This window comes from Nicotiana sylvestris, chromosome 6 (assembly GCF_000393655.2).
Source record: "Nicotiana sylvestris chromosome 6, ASM39365v2, whole genome shotgun sequence".
Taxonomy (NCBI): domain Eukaryota; kingdom Viridiplantae; phylum Streptophyta; class Magnoliopsida; order Solanales; family Solanaceae; genus Nicotiana; species Nicotiana sylvestris.
The window spans coordinates 175459586-175480458 of record NC_091062.1 but is presented as its reverse complement, the minus strand read 5'-3'; the positions used below and the strand labels follow the sequence as shown (position 1 = coordinate 175480458).

The following is a 20873-nucleotide window of genomic DNA, read 5'->3' as shown; positions in this document are numbered from 1 at the left end:
CATCCAAAAATCAGTAGAATCCGTGGAATCAAAACGAAAATTCATGGTACCATGTCCACTCATTAGTGCCCCACTCCAAAAGACAAAATGAACAACTAGCACACAGTTCACGGTAGAAGCGTCCACTTTAAGATCATTAAAAGAAATTCATAGGCAACAAAATCATAAAAGCTAAACTGCATGGGAAAATGTCCGTTCAGTGTCCGGTACAGGTTTACATTCTCTGTACAGGGAATCCTATTGTATATCAATTGAAAACTGAGTGATACAGTTTTCTCCTAAGCACAATGAAAATCTATAAATAGGAATGACCAGAAATGCCAAGTGCAAATAACAAGGTATACCCTACAAATAGTTATGGCTCAACATGGCAAGTTCACCTGGTTTAGTACAGGATGGACACTTCAACAAGGACATCACATAGTCCCATCCACTCGGATATGGTATGGTGGCCCGCGACAAAATATGGACTCGTCGCATGATTTAGCTCTTGCTCTGGCTCGCAGCATTTCATTAGCATCATCGATCACAGCAGCAGCTAATAGTGTGTACTCACCAGGAACCAGGAAATACAAGGAGAATGAATGTCTATATTCCTTCAGTGGAGGTACCTCCATGGTGACACCACTGAGAACACCTAAAAGTGATCAAGAAACCATACACATCAGATCAAGAGTGATATAGGTCTCCATTTGCACATCATGTGTATAGTTGCTCTCTTAATTTTTGTAGAGTGAAGGCAGCAGTCATAAACAAAACAAAAAAAAAAACAAGGCAGATAAGGAAAACTTTCCTCATTGATGGGACTACTCCAAAATAATTACAGAAGTTACTAAAATAGCACTATATTTGTAATAAAAGCTCATAACTAGGTACTTGGTGAATGTTGAAATGCTACACATGCAGAAACAAAATTACAATGCTAGTTCAACTTAAATAAGAACATGAAAAAGGGAGAGAAGTAATGTTTTAGAATAACACCTGCCCATAACACTGTCGCTTTATCACCCTCGACGCAGTTCTCCCCAGCTATATCTCTGCATGTGATGCTAAGACTGACTTTAATCATTTCCTTGGTATTATTGCGTACCAGCACTTCTATCGGTGTCATGTCATGAGCTCTTAAAGAACCTTTACGTGTACCCTGAATATCAGATTCTTCATCCAAATTAAGTTCAGCAAAATCTTGTAAAGTATTTTGGCCGCACCTAAACCCAAAGGTCAATGGATCTGGTAGTAGTACATCCATCATGGATGATTGTAGGGCAGCCTGTATTGCATCTTTTATGTTTAGTTCTCCTGAATTGTTTCGGCCGGATTGCCACCTGACTTTGATTCTAGAGATTAAATTCTTGATGGAAGCATTAAGTTCAGCTTTGCTACTTTTCTCCGAGAAGCTCGATCTTCTACTAATGGTCCCATTCATTTGGGACTCCTTAACCAGGAAAGAACCATCAAGAACAGGTAACTTAAAATGTTCTAATGGTATTAACACCCTGGCAGTGTAATCTCTGTCAATCCTAGTTTTAGGATAATCATACACAGGATTCTCCTCATCGTTAGAATCCTCCATATTAACAGACACACCAATCTCAAAGACAACATCAGTTGGATTGGATAACTCCAGCTCGAGGAAGCGCAGGCCCCAACTTCCTCTGTAAGGATCAATTTTCATGAACCTATCAGTACGAGGGGATTCTTCGGTGGAACTGGTTTCCACTTGAATTTTTGAATGATTCTCCCCCACATGAGCAGGGATCTCCATAGATAACAAACGAGCCTTCACAAGAGATAAACCCTGCAAAACACATATATTCAGGGGAACGACTAAGCGCCTACCAGGAGGAACAGATCCATTTGTTGATGCATCTCCAGAATAAGCAAGTGGACCTGTTAAGAGAAGCAGATCAGTCAGTATAGAAAGATTTTCATGAAACCCAACTCCAAATACCAGTTCTACACTTTCATTATTCTACATGGTCTCCTAGCATTGTGCAGAAATATTTTCCGTTTACCCATAGAGTAATTTCTGTTTTATGTTCCCAATTTTACGACCCCATATTTGATTTGGTCCCTAACATTTGATCTCTCTCAATTGTATCCTACAGGAATATGATCCCTCTTATGTTGGTGCAGAAGATCACTCCCAGTCCGACCCTTTCACATTGCAAAAGTGGCTATCCACAAAATAAAAAGAATAGTGAAAAGGGACCACACATAATGGTGCGGAAAGCAACACAAAAAAGAGGGGCTCCAAGAGAATGCAGGGACTTCCCCGTCTGGTTGCACTGACATATGTTCATATCATAAATCCAGGATGCAGCATCCAAGTTTGACAATAGTGCTTCATTTTCCTAGTCTATCGCATACCTTGGAACAATTAGAAGTTGAATGCTTACCTGCATAGTGGATCAGCAGCACAGGGCTGCTTCCGTCCTTGAGTTGCCTCCCAGTGCTTCCAGATATGTTCTTGCCAGGTGCAGCATCCAGATCCGAAAGTCCAAGCTGCCAAGCCTTTAAGGTGACAGGTATTCTCACTTCAGCACCGGGCTTCAAAGGAAGGGAAGACTTCAAGATTTCATAAGCAATTGACTGGATTGAGTCTTGATTTTTTCCAGATAATGAGATGTGGGCTTGCTCAATTGGAACCGTGCCGGCATTGGCCAAACTTATCTGCACTTCACGAATCTCGCCTTCATATAAAATTATAGCACCATCACTACCCACAACACGTGATATAAACAATGGCAAAGGTGGAACCACTGAAATATTTGGAACCGTAACATTTTTCAACTTTGGTGACCCACAACAGCGGAAAGGATCAGACAGCACAAGTCCTTGAGCCGCTCCCACGAGAAGATTATCCACATCCTTAAAATAATGTTCAGTGATAACACCAAAACAATGAACAATACATCCCGGAATTTTCAGTGAACCTACTTCAGTAGGAATTCCAGCTAATGCAATCACTTTGGAAGAATTAGGAGGCAGACTAACACTGATGGGAAAAGCATCAAAATTCCCTGAATGCACAGATAGATATATACTATCCACCTTCAAATCAAAGCCACAAGGATTTGCCAACTCCACTAACACTTGCACTGCTTCACCTACAACCCATATAAGCTCCTGCTTACTGCTTTGATTCGCCTCCCCTTTGCTGAAAGGTGTATAAATAAAAGGTCCTGAAGGAGCAGCCCCTGCCCACCAATCATCTCTCCCATGATTACGTTTTACTATGTCCTGTTGGGAGGAATGAAGTGGAAAAGAATGCAACCTGGGAGAATTTATAAAGAGGAAAGGATAATTAGGCTTCTCAATCAAAATTGATCTGAAAATAAGGTCATAGATTGCAGACACCATAGAGTTCAGAACAGTACCAGTACGCGGAAAAATTAATCCAAACTGCAAAATAATAATTTAAAATAATATCAGATAATATTTACTGCTTTACGAGGAGACTAATGAAAAAGTTTCAAACAATTATTCGCAAGTGTTCCACCATTGGTAATACGGTAATAGTAGAGTGAGATAAAGGAATAGTTTTATGATCAAAAAGGTTATATTTATGGCACATTACAATTTTTCTGATTTTTATGAGCTTATCAGTAAATTACACTCCTAGTTATATGCTGAAGAAATGGTTAATACAGGGATTGGCCTTAAAACAGGCAATTTGAGCATCTTACAAGCCTGAGCTAGTTAGCAGTGTGTAACAATAGACCCTGAAGTAACACCAGCATTGTCAATGTACTTCTGATTGAACTTAGAACAAGTATCTATCTCCAAATTTTATGTACAGATGCATGTTTTCTTGTATTAAAAACCGAAAAGAATAAGGAGTGGAGGACACCAAAGGCAACTACCATATAACTAGAACTTTCTGAAATTGCTAGCTCCGTTCATTTACTCCACCTATTCCTCCTTTGATCATCTCATACAAAATAAAAGATGGTATAAGAAGAACAGAATACTTTTAGTATCTAGTGAAGTGCAACATAAGCAACCCAGGACTAGAATAACCAAATAGGAGACTGGGAAACCAATCATATCAAAAGATAGCCTTTATAGTTCATTTCATCCTTTTCTTCATCAGAGATACTAAAATGGTCACAAATGACAAACCTAAGTCTGACAATACCAAGATAAAGCTAGACATATTTCTGGGAATTTCTTCACCAAAAAGCCGTCCTCAACATAAACATGAAATCACAACTCAGCTGATATCCCGGCTCCTATTTTCTGTTGATATATCTCATTTCAGTTCCTAGTCTCCACTTATAGTCACCAGGAGTAAGAAATAGCTGCTATGGATAATTAGGTTAACTACTCTGCCCTGATAGTCTGCCTTTCAAACTTCCTCTCACTCCGCTTGGGCACAGGAAGAGTCCACCGCTAGCATATAACTTAAGTCATTCATCAGCTGCTGGTTGTCTTAGCACATTCAAGTAAGTGAAACGATCTCTTTAATGATTCACATCATTATTTTTTTTTTGGATTTACAATTCAAATAATTTTCTTTCATGTCACCCTGAGACAGTATCAACTTTACATAAGTATAGCATTAATACAACAACAAAATGCCTCAATCCCAAACAAATTTGTTTAGCTATATGAATCCTCACTGACCATATTCTCCATTAAATTCATCTCAGGCCAACATTTATAATATCAATCCAGCTATCTAAACAAAATGGAATGTTTTCTTGATACCAAAAATATAAAGAAGAATTTACTTAAATAGCCGTTCATCCAACCGCTTAAACTAAAAATAGTCAGCGGATGTATAATATATGTATTTTTCTTGTATAAAATGCATATAACTGTGTATAATCAGTGTGTAATCTAAGTATACCGGCTATAAAAAGAAAACAGTAAATCCAACCAGCTATTTATATAAAGATCCTAAATAATGAATCAAATTAAAGCCTTCTTTTAACACGTTAGAGACATGACTTCAAAGAAAATTCTATAAGAAATGCTTGTTCTTTTGCAACGTAATATTACACCAGAAAGGTAAATGCAAAATGATATGAAGATTAGCCACAATCCAATGATATATCCTACAAGGAGCCCAAGCTTCCCCACCTGGCACAGGACAACCTGTCCCTTAGAATGGCAATATCACCATAATCTTCCAGCCCCAGGTAAAAACGATAGAATGAACTTTTAAGATGTGACATCTTATATCTATGAAATATGAAGCGCAAAACAAGGTGATTTACATGGTTTTCCATGTAATATTTGCATTTCCAGAAAGGTAAATGCAAAATGATATGAAGATTAGCCACAATCCAATGATATATCCTACAAGGAGCCCAAGCTTCCCCACCTGGCACAGGACAACCTGTCCCTTAGAATGGCAATATCACCATAATCTTCCAGCCCCAGGTAAAAACGATAGAATGAACTTTTAAGATGTGACATCTTATATCTATGAAATATGAAGCGCAAAACAAGGTGATTTACATGGTTTTCCATGTAAATATTTGTAACTACACAGTTCAATGTACTAACCGGCAAATAGAGTGTTAGAGCATAAGATACCATCTCCGTATATCCCTTCCCCAATAAATGAGAAAAAGAAGATTGGCCAGCTTTGAGGGAAGATGCGAGTAAAGAACATATGAGCTGAAATATTTGCTTGTTTATAAGAGGACTATTCTAAACACTCAAGAATATTAGAATCTCCATCACATCAGAAGCTTAATTAAATTTCACAAGCAATACCTTATAAAAGGTAAGGCCGGATCAGCACAGCGAGTTCCTGAAGGAAGTCTCTCTGATGCATTTGAAAGAGCACTTGCAAGACCATTTTGCCCAGCAGGTGTAATAAGAGGATAATAGGACCTAAGAAGACGTGCTGCTGCACTCCATGCAGTAAGAGGATCTCCACCACGAACAGCTGATAGAAGTATTTCCCTCAGCACAACCATTTGAATGCTACTCCATTGAGATTCGAAAAGTGAGACTATCCAATTGTGATGCGCTTTTCCACCATCCGCATGATTTTGTCCATTTTCCTTCATAAATAATGTAAAGAAGTAGAGAACAAAAGTTGAGTCTTTAATAGACACCGGCATGAGTTAAAAGAGACCATGATGGATACACCTCGTGACACATTCACCTTGCATGTGTTTTGACTCAAAAATCAAATGTAATATTCATCAGTAAACATACTTTGGCGCAATATATTGCAGTTCTAGTGAATTAAATCTAACCAGACGAGTATTCAACGGCTTTCATTAGCTTTTTCTTTCTATTCGTCTGACCTATTAGCTCCTACTGATGAATGAAATATATCAGTTTCTTTTTATCATTCCCTTCACCAAGATTATTAAATAACTGCAAGTGGTGACAGACCTATATTCAGTCTTCAGTTCATCATTAGAGACGCAAATTTCATAAGCCTGAGGAGACAGTTCATTGGAAAAGTTATGAAGACTCTGTATGACCATTTATATCTGATGTATGTGGAAAAAAAACAGTTATCAAACCACACAGTAGAAAGATTTTTGCTTCTTTAAAAACAGTACAAAGGAGGTCGTGTTTTTGACCCCCCCCCCCCAACCAACAACCCCTCCCTTCCCCCTTAGATGACCTCAGGGGCAGGGCTATAGGGTGCCACTCAAAATGAAGCCTGTATTTAATCTGTTCGCTATCATGAAGAACATTATGGATTTTTGAGTCACCTGATAAAGAGCATGATCAGTGGAGGCTCTACTTTGAACACGATAAGCTTTTGTAGTCATTGCCAGTACTTGCATTGAACTGATTGCAGCCAATCGATTCTCTTGTTGCAAGTATAGCTGAGCCACCTGCCTTGAGAAAAAAGCAGCCTTTCGATGATAACCAAGAGTCCCAAAGAGGCGAGCTATTTCAATGTATAATATCAATCTGTCACTAGCATCAATCAATGATTTTGCTCCATCAGCTGCTGCTGTCAACAAATCAACCACTTCTTTAGCCAGCTCCTTCCTGCCAAACAAATAAGAATAAATAACGAGGAAAGTAAACTTCAAAAACTGCTCAAGAAGGAGGAGATCACAGAACTAATCCTACATCTAAGTAATATTACACCACAATCTTCCAGATTTCTCCAATAGTTTGATATGGACTGAAGAAAAGATCCGCATTTTGAAAAATCGTGGTATTATTAACTTCTCTTGTCTGAACTACAGCGGATAAACAAAAGATAAATTGAAGGCATTATTGAACAGATGAAGCTACTTGTATGTTGCAGATTTTAGATACTGATATTCATGCAACCAAGTTACCATCAATTTGAACCTTTTTTATAAAAGCAATTGATCTGAATACAGATACACAGCTTTACTATTTCTCATTTTCTACTCAAACCACAACTTTTGAAGAGCATATTTGTGTAGCCTGAATGCAATAAGTAGCGTAGATTAACCAGATAAAACAGCGTGCTAGATGAAAACTAAACATACTGCTTGCTAAAAGTGGGACTTTGTTTTTTTTTTATCCACTGTTCGTCAACCTTATCTTCTGCACTGCACCCCACCCCAACCCAGCTTTTGGGGGGGAGTATGGTCATACTGTCATAGTCCGTAGCCAAGTAAATCATAAGTAACACCATGTTTAATTAAATCCCACAAATTATTCAGCCCATGACCAAATATATACAGCAAAGAGTCCAGCAGAGCTAGTGATATGAATTGCAATCGAGCTATCAAGCAAAACTAATTGCGACATTTTCGCTTGAATGGAGTCAACTGATATCTGACCGATTTCCCATTTTCTATGACTAGTGCTAATGCTCGAAAAAGCTACTGATGATTGTTTGGGCGAACATGTTCTTTTTTTGTGTGTGTAATTTCAATTTTGTGTTATATCTTACAATTTAATTCATAATTTACAAAATGGGCATTAAGAAACAGAAATTAATCTCAATTTAACATATATGTACGCCAGAAAGGAAACCAACAAATAGAACACATCAAGTTTTACAGTCTAGCTACATTTCATTAATAAACTGGTTTTTATCAGAAAGGAACATAAATAAAGCGGTATTGAAAAAGTTCATTCTGGAATTATATTTTGTCTTTACCAAGAGTACCTGCAGAGGTATCGTGCTAATTTGAGAGTCGCCTCGAGCTCGAAACTTAGAGGAGAAACTCTACACCAAAAACAATAGTAATTATTATATATGCTGAATTAGATAATAAACAGAGATTTTGATTAAGTAATATCGTACATGCAGTAGGTAAATCATCTAGTTTATACCGCAAAGAAAATATGAGAAATTAGATCCATTTTGAACACACACTAAAATGAGGATGATCTCAGCCAGCAGTCCACAACTGAGCCATATGGAGAAATGGCTCGGCAATGGTTCTATGTTGTATCTGAACAATTTAAATGGTTAAACAGTTCAGATATAGTATGAAGATCCATATCACTACTCTTATGTCATGCTAAGTGTTTGTTATCGACAAAAAGGCTCTCAATTCAAGTTTTTCTCCAATATCGCAAGGTGAAACATCCCCTCACATCCTCTGGATAATGCTTGTGCTTTGACCCACAGAGACACAATTTTCCTCACATATTCAGTCATGAAAGTTTACTGGAATTGGTCTCCAACTATTGGTTCGTTCTACTGACCTGCCAAAGTTCTTCAACATGCAAACTTAAGTTAGGTTTCACAAATACTTGTGCTGCATCATAGAGTTCTAAACTTTTGAACACGTGACTAAGTTGTTCCATGAAGCTCAACAACTTCTACAGATTTAATCTGTTAAATTTTTGAAAAAAGGATGCCTGGGCACTAACTCATTTTGTGAACAAAACAATATGAGACACTTTTGAAATAACTGCCCCACCAAAAATAAGCAACTTAGCCTTTTTACTTTACTATCCGAGGACTTGCAGGTTCCTAACATAATGATTAAAACATATTCATATTCCAGGAATCCTGGATTAAGAACTATTAAAATTAAGATGGAAATGTAATTATAAGTCCATTTTTATTCTCTCTCGGGCATAGCAAAAGACCAGACGTGTACCAATGGGAGATAGTACTTTTCCCCCTCAAACTCTTATGCACAAATCAACAAGAAAAAGAAGCTAAATCCAACTTGTTAAGTAGTTAGTCATGTACAGTGTCCCACATGGGAAGTAGATACCTATTATCATGTAATCATTGTATATAAATAGGGCGTTGTACAACACTTTAGATAATCAATAATATTCTCTCGTGCTTTCTCACATGGTATCAGAGCAATCGTGAGAGATTTATCGATGTGCATAAATTCCAGCGACACCGGGAAGAGAAATCAGTCAACCGGAAGTCTTTTTCCGGCAAACACAAGTCTGCTGCAGTAAAAAAGCCACTTTTCGTCAGTGCTGTACAAAAACCAACACCACCACGAAGTAGATCGGCCTCTAGCGACCAACCCATAAAAATATCTCCGTCAAAAGACCCTCCAAGCGCTCCCACGCGCCGCCGGAAGAAATTTTTCCGGCAAAGTTCCGACGTCACGCGCCGCGCGTGGGCCCCTTTCCGGTCACTTTTTGGAAAAATTTCTTTGAGACGGATTGTTCGCAAGGGAATTCCGAGCCTACCCATCCAGGTTACACCAAATTCCGACTACTTTTATGTTTTTCCAACGTGAACAGTGATTTCAAAAGGGTTTCTGATTTTTCCGACGTGAAAATTATAATGTCATTCGTATCAGAAGCCTTTGACTCACAATCCGTTAGATCCAATCCATTGAATCCAATCCAGATGGTTTCTTTATTAGATTATATTGAGTTCCTTCATTACAAAGCATGTAAACAGACATCTTCAGAGATAGCTTCCGTTGTTCAAACAAGTAGTAGCGTGACTTGTGTCTCCCAATTTTCAACCTCCGAGTCTTGGGTCATTGATTCAGGTGCATCGGATCATATTTCTAGTAACAAATCTCTTTTCACTACTATTTTGTATTCTCAATCTCTTCCAACAGTCACAATCGTCAATGGGTCTCAAACCATGGCAACTGCAATAGGTCAAGCAAGCCCACTTCCTTCCTTACCTTTAGATTCAGTTCTTTATGTTTTATTTCTTGATGACCTTGTTTTTATACAGGAACGCAATACGGGGCGGATCATTGGTAACGGGCATGAATCAAATGGACTTTATTACCTTATCCTTGCTAAATTACATGGACTCACATCTTGTCTTCCTTTAACAACTTGTCATGTTACGGATTCACCAGATTTATTACATAAACGGTTGGGACATCCCAGTTTGTCAAAACTTCAGAAAATGGTACCTGGTTTATCTCGCTTGTCCACTCTAGTGTGTGAGTCATGTCAGCTTGGCAAGCATATCAGCTCCCATTTCCCTCGCCGTCTTGATAATCGAGCAAAGTCACATTTTACTTGTTTGGGGTCCTAGTCGGGTCAGTTCTATCTTGGGGATTCTGCTACTTTGTCAGTTTCATAAAAGACTATTTCAGGTGCACTTGGATATTTTTGATGAAAAATTGATCCGAGTTGTTTTCTATTTTCCAGACCTTCCATGCTGAAATTCAAAATCAATTTGGGGTTTCTATCCGGACATTTTGTAGTGATAATGCCTTAGAGTATTTGTCTTCCCCATTTAAGCAGTTTATGAACTCTCATAGGATTATTCATCAAACATCTTGTTCGTACACACCTCAACAAAATGGGGTAGCTAAAAGAAAGAATAGACACCTTATTGAAATTGCTCGTACTTTGCTCATACAATCTCATGTTCCATTGCGTTTTTGGGGGGATGCAGTTCTTACATCTTGTTATCTTATTAATTGTATGTCATCTTCAGCTATCCAGAATCAAGTTCCATTTTTTGTCCTGTTTCCCCACTTACCTTTGTTCTCTCTTCCACCCGTGTCTTTGGAAGCACGTGTTTTGTTCATAACCTTACTCCAGGAAAAGATAAGTTAGCTCCTCGTGCTCTTAAGTGTGTATTTCTGGGTTACTCGAGAAAGAAAAAAGGGTATCGATGATATCCTCCTGACCTCCAGCGGTACCTTATGTCCGCTGGTGTTACCTTCTTTGAAACCCAATCATGTTTCACAGGTCCAGGTAATCACTTAGATATTTCTGAGGTGCTACCAATTTCATCTTTTGGAGATTCAGTCACCATCTCCCCTTCATTTTCCTCTACAACTCCAGTTCCACCACCTATAGCTTCAGTTCCACCATTTATAGCTTCAATTCCACCACCCATAGCTCCAGTTCCACCACCTAGTCCAGTTCAACCTTCTGCAGCTCCACCACTCTTGACTTATCATCGTCGTCCACGTCCAACATCAGGCCTTGATGATTCACGTCCTGCATCAGGTTTTGCACCTACTGCGGACTTGTCTCCTCTTAGTCAACCAATTGCACTCCGCGAAGGTGTACGATCCACACTTAATCCTAATCCTCATTAGGTTGGTTTAAGTTATCATCGTTTGTCATCACCTCATTATACTTTTATATCATTTTCGTCCACTGTTTCTATCCTTAAGTCAACAGGTAAGGCACTATCTCATCCAGGATGGTGGCAGGCTATGATTGACGAGATGTCTGTTTTACATGCGAGTGGCACTTGGGAGCTTGTTCCTCTTCCTTCAGGTAAGTCTACTGTTGGTTGTCGTTAGGTTTATGCAGTCAAAGTCGGCCCGGATGACCAGGTTGATCGGCTTAAGGCTCGTCTTGTTGCAAAAGGATATACTCAGATTTTGGGCTTGATTATAGTGACACTTTCTCTCTCGTGGCTAAAGTAGCATATGTTCGTCTCTTTTTGACCATGGTTGTTGTACGCCATTGGCCTCTTTATCAGCTAGACATTAAGAATGTTTTTCTCCACGGTGATCTTGAGGAAGAAGTTTATATGGAGTAACCACCTGGTTTTGTTGCTCATGGGGCGTCTAGTGGTCTTGTATGCTGATTGCGCAGCTTACTATATGGTATGAAACAGTCCCCTCAAGCTTGGTTTGGTAAGTTCAGCACAGTTATCCAGGAGTTTGGCATGACGCGTAGTGAAGCTGATCACTCTGTGTTTTATCAGCATGACGCGTAGTGAAGCTGATCACTCTGTGTTTTATCAGCATTCTGCTCCTAATCGGTGTATTTATCTAGTGGTTTATGTTGATGATATCGTTATTACTAGCAATGATCAGGATGGTATTAGTAATCTGAAGCAACATCTCTTTCAGCACTTCCAGACTAAGGATCTGGGTATATTGAAGTATTTTTTAGGTATTGAGGTCGCTCGATCTAGCTCAGGTATTGTTCTTTCACATCGTAAGTATGCCTTAGACATTCTTGAGGAGGCTGGAATGATGTGTTGCAGACTGGTTGACACTCTTATGGATCCAAATGCTAAGCTTCTTCCAAGACAGGGGGAGCCTCTTAGATATCCTACGAGATATAGGAGGTTGGTTGGCAAATTGAATTACCTCACAGTGACTAGATCTGACATTTCTTTTCCGGTGAGTGTTGTAAGTCGGTTTATGGATTCTCCCTGTGATAGTCACTGGGATGCAGTTGTTTGCATTCTTCAGTATATAAAGTCAGCTCCAGGCGAAGGATTACTATTCGAGGATCGAGGCAACAAGCAGATTGTTGGGTAAGATTGTTGGGTACACAGATGCTGATTGGGCAAAATCATCACCTTCTGATAAACGTTCTACGTTTGGATATTGTGTTCTAGTAGGAGGTAATTTGGTCTTTTGGAAGAGCAAGAAACAGACTGTAGTTGCCCGATCTAGCGCCGAAGCCGAATATCGGGCCATGTCTATGGCAACGTGCTAGTTTGGGTCAAGGAGTTGAAGTTCGGAGAAATCAGCAAGATGGAACTGGTATGTGATAATCAAGCTACTCTTCATATTGCGTCAAATCCGGTGTTTCATGAGAGGACTAAACACATTGAAATCGATTATCACTTTGTCAAAGAAAAGATACTCTCGGGAGATATTGTTACAAAGTTTGTGAAGTCAAATGATCAGCTAGCAAATATTTTCACTAAGTCTCTTATTGGTTCTCATATTGGTTACATCTGTAACAAGCTCGGCACATATGATTTATATGCACCGGCTTGAGGGGGAGTGTTAAGTAGTTAATCATGTATAGTGTCCCACATTGCAAAGTAGATACCTACTATCATGTAATCACTGTATATAAACTGGGCGTTGTACAACATTTTAGATAATCAATAATATTTTCTCTCGTGCTTTCTCACAAAACTTATATGCCCAATGATTATTACTAAATTCGTGATAAATGTGCTTATGTAACTACAGCTACAGTAAAGACTAAAGACTGAAAGACAGACATATACCTTTGAGCATTATCTTGAATAAATGACTTTCTGTAATGCAAAATCACACTATTGTAACGGTATTTGACCTCATCGTCTAGAACTTGATCCCTCTGGCCCATTTGATCTATCTAATCATCAGAATAATAACCAATTATATTCAACCAAGGAGATAAAGGTAAAAACTTGTGACTTAAGAATGAACAAACAGTTGAGAAGAAATTGCCAAAATGGCAACATAAGATACATACACCAACTCTGTAATAAGTACTAACATTCTTGTGGTTTTAATATCCGCAACATTTACTCCTTTTACACCATAAGTTAGCAATTTTCATTTTTAGTTCAAGTTTTATGTGCCTGTCTATTTTACACCATGGTAATAGTAGCATCATTAGATTGTCTACAGTAAACACAAAACAGGTCTGAAGACATAAACCTTGGAACAATTTTAGCATCCCATGCATTTACCAGCCTCAAAGTTTACCTCTTCCTTTCTTAGTCCTTAGCAACCATGTTTCCAGTATCATTTTATAGCTGTGCTCCACCACCCCAAAAAATCCAAAATAAAACAAACACATAAAGGTCTACGTCCATCCATTTTTATTTTAGTTTTTTTAAAAGGTAAATATTTTTATTAATAATGAAAAAATCTCCTGTATACAAGCAGTATACTGAAAAGTAGAAAATCTACAGAGATCTAAATCCATCCATAAACCACATGCACACGCTGAAATGCCTTCAGTTCTGAACTAGTGTATGTTTGCAACACTTATCAGGAGCTATATGCAGGTAACAAAGTCGATAAACCTAACTGATTGCCATTTCAATTACAATGCATGGTTGAATGCAGAACCTATTTAGTATTAATTTGACGTAAGGAATAAAACACTGTTCGAATGCACAGCATACTCCCCGCTTAATGGTGTCCTCTCAAATTCATACAACAAATTTTTGTGTCCCTTTCTTAGACAGTAGTTTATGGACAGCACTGAAACATAGTTGTAGCTTTGTCGTTGTTTTCTTAGACAGTATTCGTTAGTTCATCTCTGTAGCTAAAAAGGCACTTGTGGTCACTAGAAGCAAATACAATTTGAGAACGACTAAAAGGTTTCATAACACAAAATGTAAAACGAAAAAGCAATAAGAATTACAAAAGATTACTTGCATGGCATCATTGATAGCAACTTATAAAGTCCAACGCACTTAAGCACAGTGATGATAAAATAAATCAACAATTGTATATGTGATTACAGATGTCAAATATGGTCTTCAACTCCTACCATTATCAAATATATGGTTTCCAACTCCAAAATGCAGTTTAGCATGTACAGCTTATATTAAATGATTGTCGAGCAATGACTTCTCTCGGCTACTTAAGAAAAAATCTTATAAGATGCACGGCCATCAACGAAAGTCTGTTCAAACTTACCAACAATGCACAAACACTGCCTTCCATTGCCCCAGCATACCAAAAGAAGTCCCCAGTCAATCGAGCAAGTTCCAATGAAGTTGAATAATGGGCATTAGCATCAACAGGTGATCCTGCCAAGAGACAGTAATCGCCAATAGTTTTTTGTGCACGGCCCAATCTTCGTTTCTTAGCCTTGATGACCTGTAAGGTTCTCAAATGCAGATCGAGAAATTAATAATTTAAATGGTAATGAAAGCCTACCACATCCGGAAACTAAACCAGATAAGTATAGAAATAAATCCTCAAAACACCTAAAATATGAACCTCCTCTGAGCTAAGACTGGCTTGAGAATCTAAAGGTGTCTTCAAAATAGTTCCACCAGACTCTGCTTGAAGAACTGATTTCTCAAATTCCATCAACAATGAGGCAGCAATATCTTGCATCATAGTTTGCAAATGGAATTCCTGAGTTTGCCGATCAGCAGGGGGAAACAAAATTAAGTTGCTCCCTTTGAAGCTTTCATCCTCTAGCTGCACAAAAAATGCAATTTAGGCATGTCAAGTCGTGCACGAGGGTCTATTGGAAAAAACCTTTCTACCTCCACAAGGTAGGGGTCAGGTCTGCATACACATTACCCTCCCCAGACCCCACTATGTGGGATTACACTGGGTATGTTGTTGTTGTTGTTAAGTCGTGCACAAAAGGAACAAACTTGAAAACAAGGACACACCAAAAAAGGTACCAAGAGAAGAATCTAGACTATCAGCATTTAAATATTCAAAAAGAAAACAATGCAAGAATTCATTTATTTGTGGCTTTCAAAAACCTAGCTTTCAAAAGAGTGTACAGACACAGCCACATATATATTTTCTTATACGTTCGTTTTTGCCAGGAAGCTTTTTAGTTTTGCTAGACATTTGTATGTTAGAGTATAGATAAGTGTGAGATTTAGAAGAACATCTATTTTCAAAAATCCTTAAATTGTCTTAAAAGATATTTTCTGAATACAATGAGCCCAATAGAGCGGAAAGTAAATAGAGCATTCATATTGCTTACCCCAGTTAGTTCGGGATAGTGGAGCAGTTGACTGATTGATTGATTGATTCTTGTAGGATAACGAAGAGGCTTGTCATATAGTACGCATCGAAGGAACTTCTATTTCTTTTTTCTTTTCTCTTTTTCAGTACAAAGAGTAGAACAATGAAGTATCTGTAGTCTTCTGCGCAAAGGAGTAGATGGCTTGCTAGCGTATGATCCTCAAAGTACTAAAGCAGTAATCATTGTTAACTCGCTAAAATTTTCTGTAAGTTGATTTCATTACTATGACAAATTGTAAAGGTCGCGGATATATCATTTCCATATCTATCAATCAATCAATCAGCTATGCATCAATCCCAAAAAAAATGAGTTGAAGTTGATTAATCCTCTATATGACTATATCCACTCCGCTCTATTCAGGTCATCAGGTCCAATCTCTACCAATAATAAAACATTTCCAACTATAAACTATAAAACAAAGAAAAAAACAGAGTTAGAACCTAAGAACAACTAGGGCAAAACACAAAGCAGCGCCGGACAACTGAATACAAATAATTCATATAACTTCAGGCATATTTGATCAAATTGAAAAAGAAGAGAGCAGCAAAGTATCTAAAGTTTGCTGCACAATTGGAGTAAATATCTTGCTAGATAAGTATAAATATATCCGAGTTTAACTTTTTTATAAGCTGATTATATGCTAGATTCTACTGTGTTATCAACTAATCAAATATCAAACAGTTTCTACAAATCAAAGAAGACAAAGAGAATTAGAACCTGAGAATCTCCAGGGCAAAAAGCGAAGCAACGCTGAACGACTGAAGAAGAGTAACTCTTACAGGCAGTGACAAACTGATCCATGACAGAATGTAGATCAGGGGAAGAAGGACAGTGACAAATGCCTATAACAGCGAAGATCTTCCGGTTCGATTGGAAGTCTTCCCAAGGACTAGGCGGTGAACCGCCGACCATGAATTTGAACCGGAGGCTACCGGAATCCCAAGGTTGATGAGCGAATGGAGATTTTTGATGTTCTGTGTAGAATGAACTGATAGAAGATAATGATACTGTGTAGTGACGGACTAGCATAGAAGTGTAGTCGCGGAATAAGGGGATTGTAATCGATCCGATTGGTAGAACTGCTACTCGGATCATACAGCTTGTTTCGATGCTCACGTCGGGTTCCATTTCGGATTGCCGGAAAATGATCGCCGGAGAAGGGGGAAATGGAGGAAGTGTAGATGAGCTGCTCCGGCGAAGCGGTTGTAGATCAGAATTTAAGCATATAACGATTTATTTGAGAATTTTTTCCCAAAATGTGTACTTTTGACTGACACCATGCGAGGTACAAGTTGATTTAGAATTAAAGTTACTCCTCTATTTCATATTATAAGTTGTTTGGCACGAAGTTTAAGAAAAAAGAATACAATATTTTTAAAATTTATGATCTTAAAAGCTTAAGAGATAAAAAATTTATGGGGTCATGACACTTGTGTGACTATAAAAGCTTCTCATTAAGGTAAATGGGTAAAATAAAAAAGTTTAAAGTTGAATTATTTCCAAATTTAAAAATGTGTTATTTTATTTTGGAACAGACTAAAAAGCAAAGTAGCTCATTTAATATGAAACGGAGGTAATATTTGATGAGGGTTTTTTTTTTTGGGGTAAATGTTATTTCATGAATTACACGTCTAGCAGCGAGGAAATTTAAATATTATTCACAATTGAAAAGGAAAATAGTAAACTTTTCCAATACCAATTGATTTGATATTTTTGTGACTTTGCTTATCAATAGTAAACTTAAATTTTCCGAATTGATGGACTATATTAATTTTAGATACCTAAAAATTACTCAAAATCTTGTATATGTTACATTTTTTATCGTATCAAAATGACTCACAAATAATTTAAAGTATTAAAGTACAATTTTTTGAATATCAAGAAAGGAAAGTAACAGTTGAAAAAAAAAGGAAAGTGACAAACATTTTTTCATAAAGGGAGTATTATTTTTTTCAGAATAGTTTGAATAATTTTTTAGTAAATTGCTTAAAATTCAATTGCTTTGGAAATAACCTGATTTTATATAGTATATGTTTTGAGTTCGGACCCACTGCACATAAAATAAAGTGAGAATGATATGGCTTCAAGTTGTCATAATCGATACCAATGTTATGTATTCTTACAGCTCGTTTGGACGGTGGTTACTCGTTGTATTGTATCGTATTGTTACCTTAAAAAACAATATTTGTTTTGATTGTTATTTAAATTTTATTGTATCGTATCGTTAAATATGTCGTTACATAACGACAAAATGTATCACTTTATGTAACGACCGATTTGGTGTGGCCGCGTCGTTACCTTGCCTTTTTCTCTCAATTTCACCTTTTATTATTATTAAATAATTTTATTTTATCATTTATCCTACTTTTTTATATAATAATTTTTACCTTGTATTATAATTTTCTGTATAATATTATAAGTTTATTCTTCATATTGCTGGTGCGTGATATCATGAAATGATAGCAAACAACACAATCTATCCAAATATTGTATTTATCAAACGATATAGTATAATACAATACAGTACAATACGATACATTATGAAACGATAAGTAACAACCATCCAAACAAGCTGTTAATTTGCCACAAAAGTAGTTTTGGTTTTCCATAGTCTATCAAAGTATAATTCAACAAATCATGCTTATTTATGTTATAGCTGCAGCACTTAGAGGGTGTTTGGCTAAGCTTATAAGCTGGTCAAACTAGCTTATAAGCACTTTTAGGCTTATGTATGCATTTGGTAAAGTTAAAAGTGCTTATAAGTCAAGTGCTTAAAAGTCAAAAATAAGCCAAAAGTCATAAGCTAGTCACCCCCAACTTATGAATTTTTAGCTTATAAACACTTTAAGTTTGACTAAAAATTTTACTATTTTATTCTTAAAATATTCTTTTTTAGAATAAAACTCCTATATCGATACTCACTGCCTCAAGTATTCAACCTACCCCCCCCACCTCTTCAAGTCTGCAATTCTCATTGACTATTTAAGATAAGCAAATTCTCTATTGCTTTGCATTTTTGGTGTATTGTTTTCTAAGTGTTGTGGTGATGAAGACAATATTTGTTTCTCTTCAAATAATTTGTCTTATTTAGGTTTATTTTTTACTGAGAAATTTTTATCAATTTACTAGTTATTATAACTTATGATTATATGTTTATCATAAAATAAATTATATTTTTCATAAAAATTATCTTATCTAAGCACAATTATATTTAAAATAAAATGACAACTAGAATATTTTGTATTTGAATCGATTCGGAATCTAAAATTTTGAAAAAATTACCACTACTAAATAAAATAGATTTTAGCGACAGACAAATTCTGTAGCTAAACAGAAAAATCCGTCGCTAATCTCATTTAGCGACGGATTAGCGACGAATTATCAAAAGATTCTGCTAGCTACGAGCGTTTTAGCGACAGATTATCGACGACATTCATAGCTAATTTCAGTTTTTTTGTAGTGTACGCCCTTATAAGTGTAAACAGTTCTAAGGTTATTTAAGTCATTTTAACAGAAAAATAGCTTATCAGCATTTTTTTATCAAATACTGCAACAACTTATTATTAATTTCAGCACTTGTACCCAAACATATAACTACTTATTTATTAAATCAGTTTCAGCACTTAAAAGTGCTTTTCAGCACCTAATGCTTATCAGCTATTTCAAATCAGCTAATCCAAATAGGCTCTTAAACCAAAATACATGTTAATAAGCTATTTTGTTCCTCCTTTAAACCCATTAAATCAATTCAAATACACATGTTAGAACAAAAATCTATCTGACAAGATGGAGTATAAGACAAATATTTTCTTGCATACAGTGACACTCTTGAGTACTTATGTTCTTGACCTTCACTACAAGAAATCATAGCTACGACGATATTTATTTAGCAATATATATAATAAGTGTCACAAAAAAGCTAATTCTTTGACATTTTTTAAGAAATGACATAAATAAGTGACAATAATAAATGACAAAACTATTAAGACTTTTGTAGTGAAATGTGATGATAAGTTATAATTGCGTATTTTAGTCGTTTATTACACTCTAATTTACTGCATTTTAATTGAGTTTGAGCTTTAATCGCTAGCGTTTTGCACTAAATGTGTGTTTTATGCAATGTAGGAGTAATTTCGATCTATATAGGCATTATGAAATGAAATCAATTGATTTGGAGCTTTGAATTCTGAGTAAGAGACCAAGGAATCAAGCCGGTATCGTGTTCGGGGATCAACAGATGATAGTTAAGAAGGACACGGAGAATTGAGCGGGCATACAACGCATTATCTAGTAAAATGCACATAACTTTTCACTCAGATCTTCGTTTAGGCTCCACAATATATCGTTGGAAAGCTATTTGAAAGTGTTACAACTTTCTTGTTTTGCATTTTTGCAAATTCCTATTACCTCGGCACGTGGGGCGCCGCAAGGTGCAGCGCAGCAATGTAAAAGCTGTCCTGACAAGAAAATGCAAGGTTGCTGATAATCTCCACTAGCGCGCCGCATGGTGCGGTGCACCTGTACAAAATTTACAGAGTCAGAGTCCTATTTCGTGCAGGAAAGGGTGTTTCATCTGGGCCCGATCCTACTTGGTATAAATATACATAAAAATACTATTTTTGGGACTTTTGACACATCTTAGACCTAGGGAGAGCATAGAGCCGCTATGGAGGCCGGTTTCATCTTTTCTTTCACCAAACTTAGTAATTTTTATGTTTCTTTGTATGATTTTTTGTTTGGCTACCATGTCTATATGGAGCTAAACTTCACGTTCTAGGGTGTGGTTCTTTCATGACTATTATTATTCAGATATTGATTTTGATTTTTTAGTTTATCATATTGGTTTATTTATTCAATCCTGCATCTAATCACCAATTAAATACTATCTACGAATCTAGAATTGAACTCGAAAGTGAGAATTCTATATTGCATATAGGATTGAGTAGAGCAAGTTCTTGAACCTGGGTATCGGGGAATGGATTCGCGGTTAGGATAGACATATACCTAATTGTCTTGCTTGGTTGATTTACAGAAATTATAAATGTGTTCTTGTTAGTTCTAAC

At 36.9% G+C, this 20873-nt stretch overlaps 1 protein-coding gene across 3 annotated transcripts; it reads right to left on the bottom strand.

Moving 5' to 3' along the window:
- Positions 1 to 106: 106 nt before the first annotated feature.
- On the bottom strand, positions 107 to 17086 carry LOC104228113 (trafficking protein particle complex II-specific subunit 120 homolog). 3 transcript variants are annotated; one of them, XM_009780518.2, is made up of 11 exons: positions 16528 to 16597; positions 15769 to 16218; positions 15036 to 15242; positions 14730 to 14912; positions 13319 to 13428; positions 8075 to 8143; positions 6693 to 6978; positions 5731 to 6023; positions 2400 to 3277; positions 982 to 1890; positions 107 to 637 (listed from the first exon to the last, which is right to left on the bottom strand). In XM_009780518.2, exons 3-11 carry the CDS (start codon positions 15156 to 15158, stop codon positions 417 to 419), a joined length of 3072 nt encoding a protein of 1023 aa, XP_009778820.1. In that variant the 5' UTR covers positions 15159 to 15242; positions 15769 to 16218; positions 16528 to 16597; the 3' UTR covers positions 107 to 416. The 3 variants fall into 3 exon arrangements, with proteins under 3 accessions (XP_009778820.1, XP_009778818.1, XP_009778819.1); XM_009780516.2 differs by lacking the exon at positions 15769 to 16218 and having other exon boundaries at positions 16528 to 17086; XM_009780517.2 differs by lacking the exon at positions 15769 to 16218 and having other exon boundaries at positions 8084 to 8143; positions 16528 to 17086.
- Between the last annotated feature and the right edge of the window lie 3787 nt (positions 17087 to 20873).

Excerpts from the sequence above, each read along its gene's own strand:
- LOC104228113 (XM_009780516.2), bottom strand. The coding sequence starts at position 16,938 with ATGGAACCCGACGTGAGCATCGAAACAAGCTGTATGATCCGAGTAGCA. Across the intron at positions 6,979-8,074 it reads TACCTCTGCAGGTACTCTTG|GAAGGAGCTGGCTAAAGAAG; the intron begins GTAAAGACAAAA and ends TTTGTTTGGCAG. Across the intron at positions 638-981 it reads AGCGACAGTGTTATGGGCAG|GTGTTCTCAGTGGTGTCACC; the intron begins GTGTTATTCTAA and ends GATCACTTTTAG.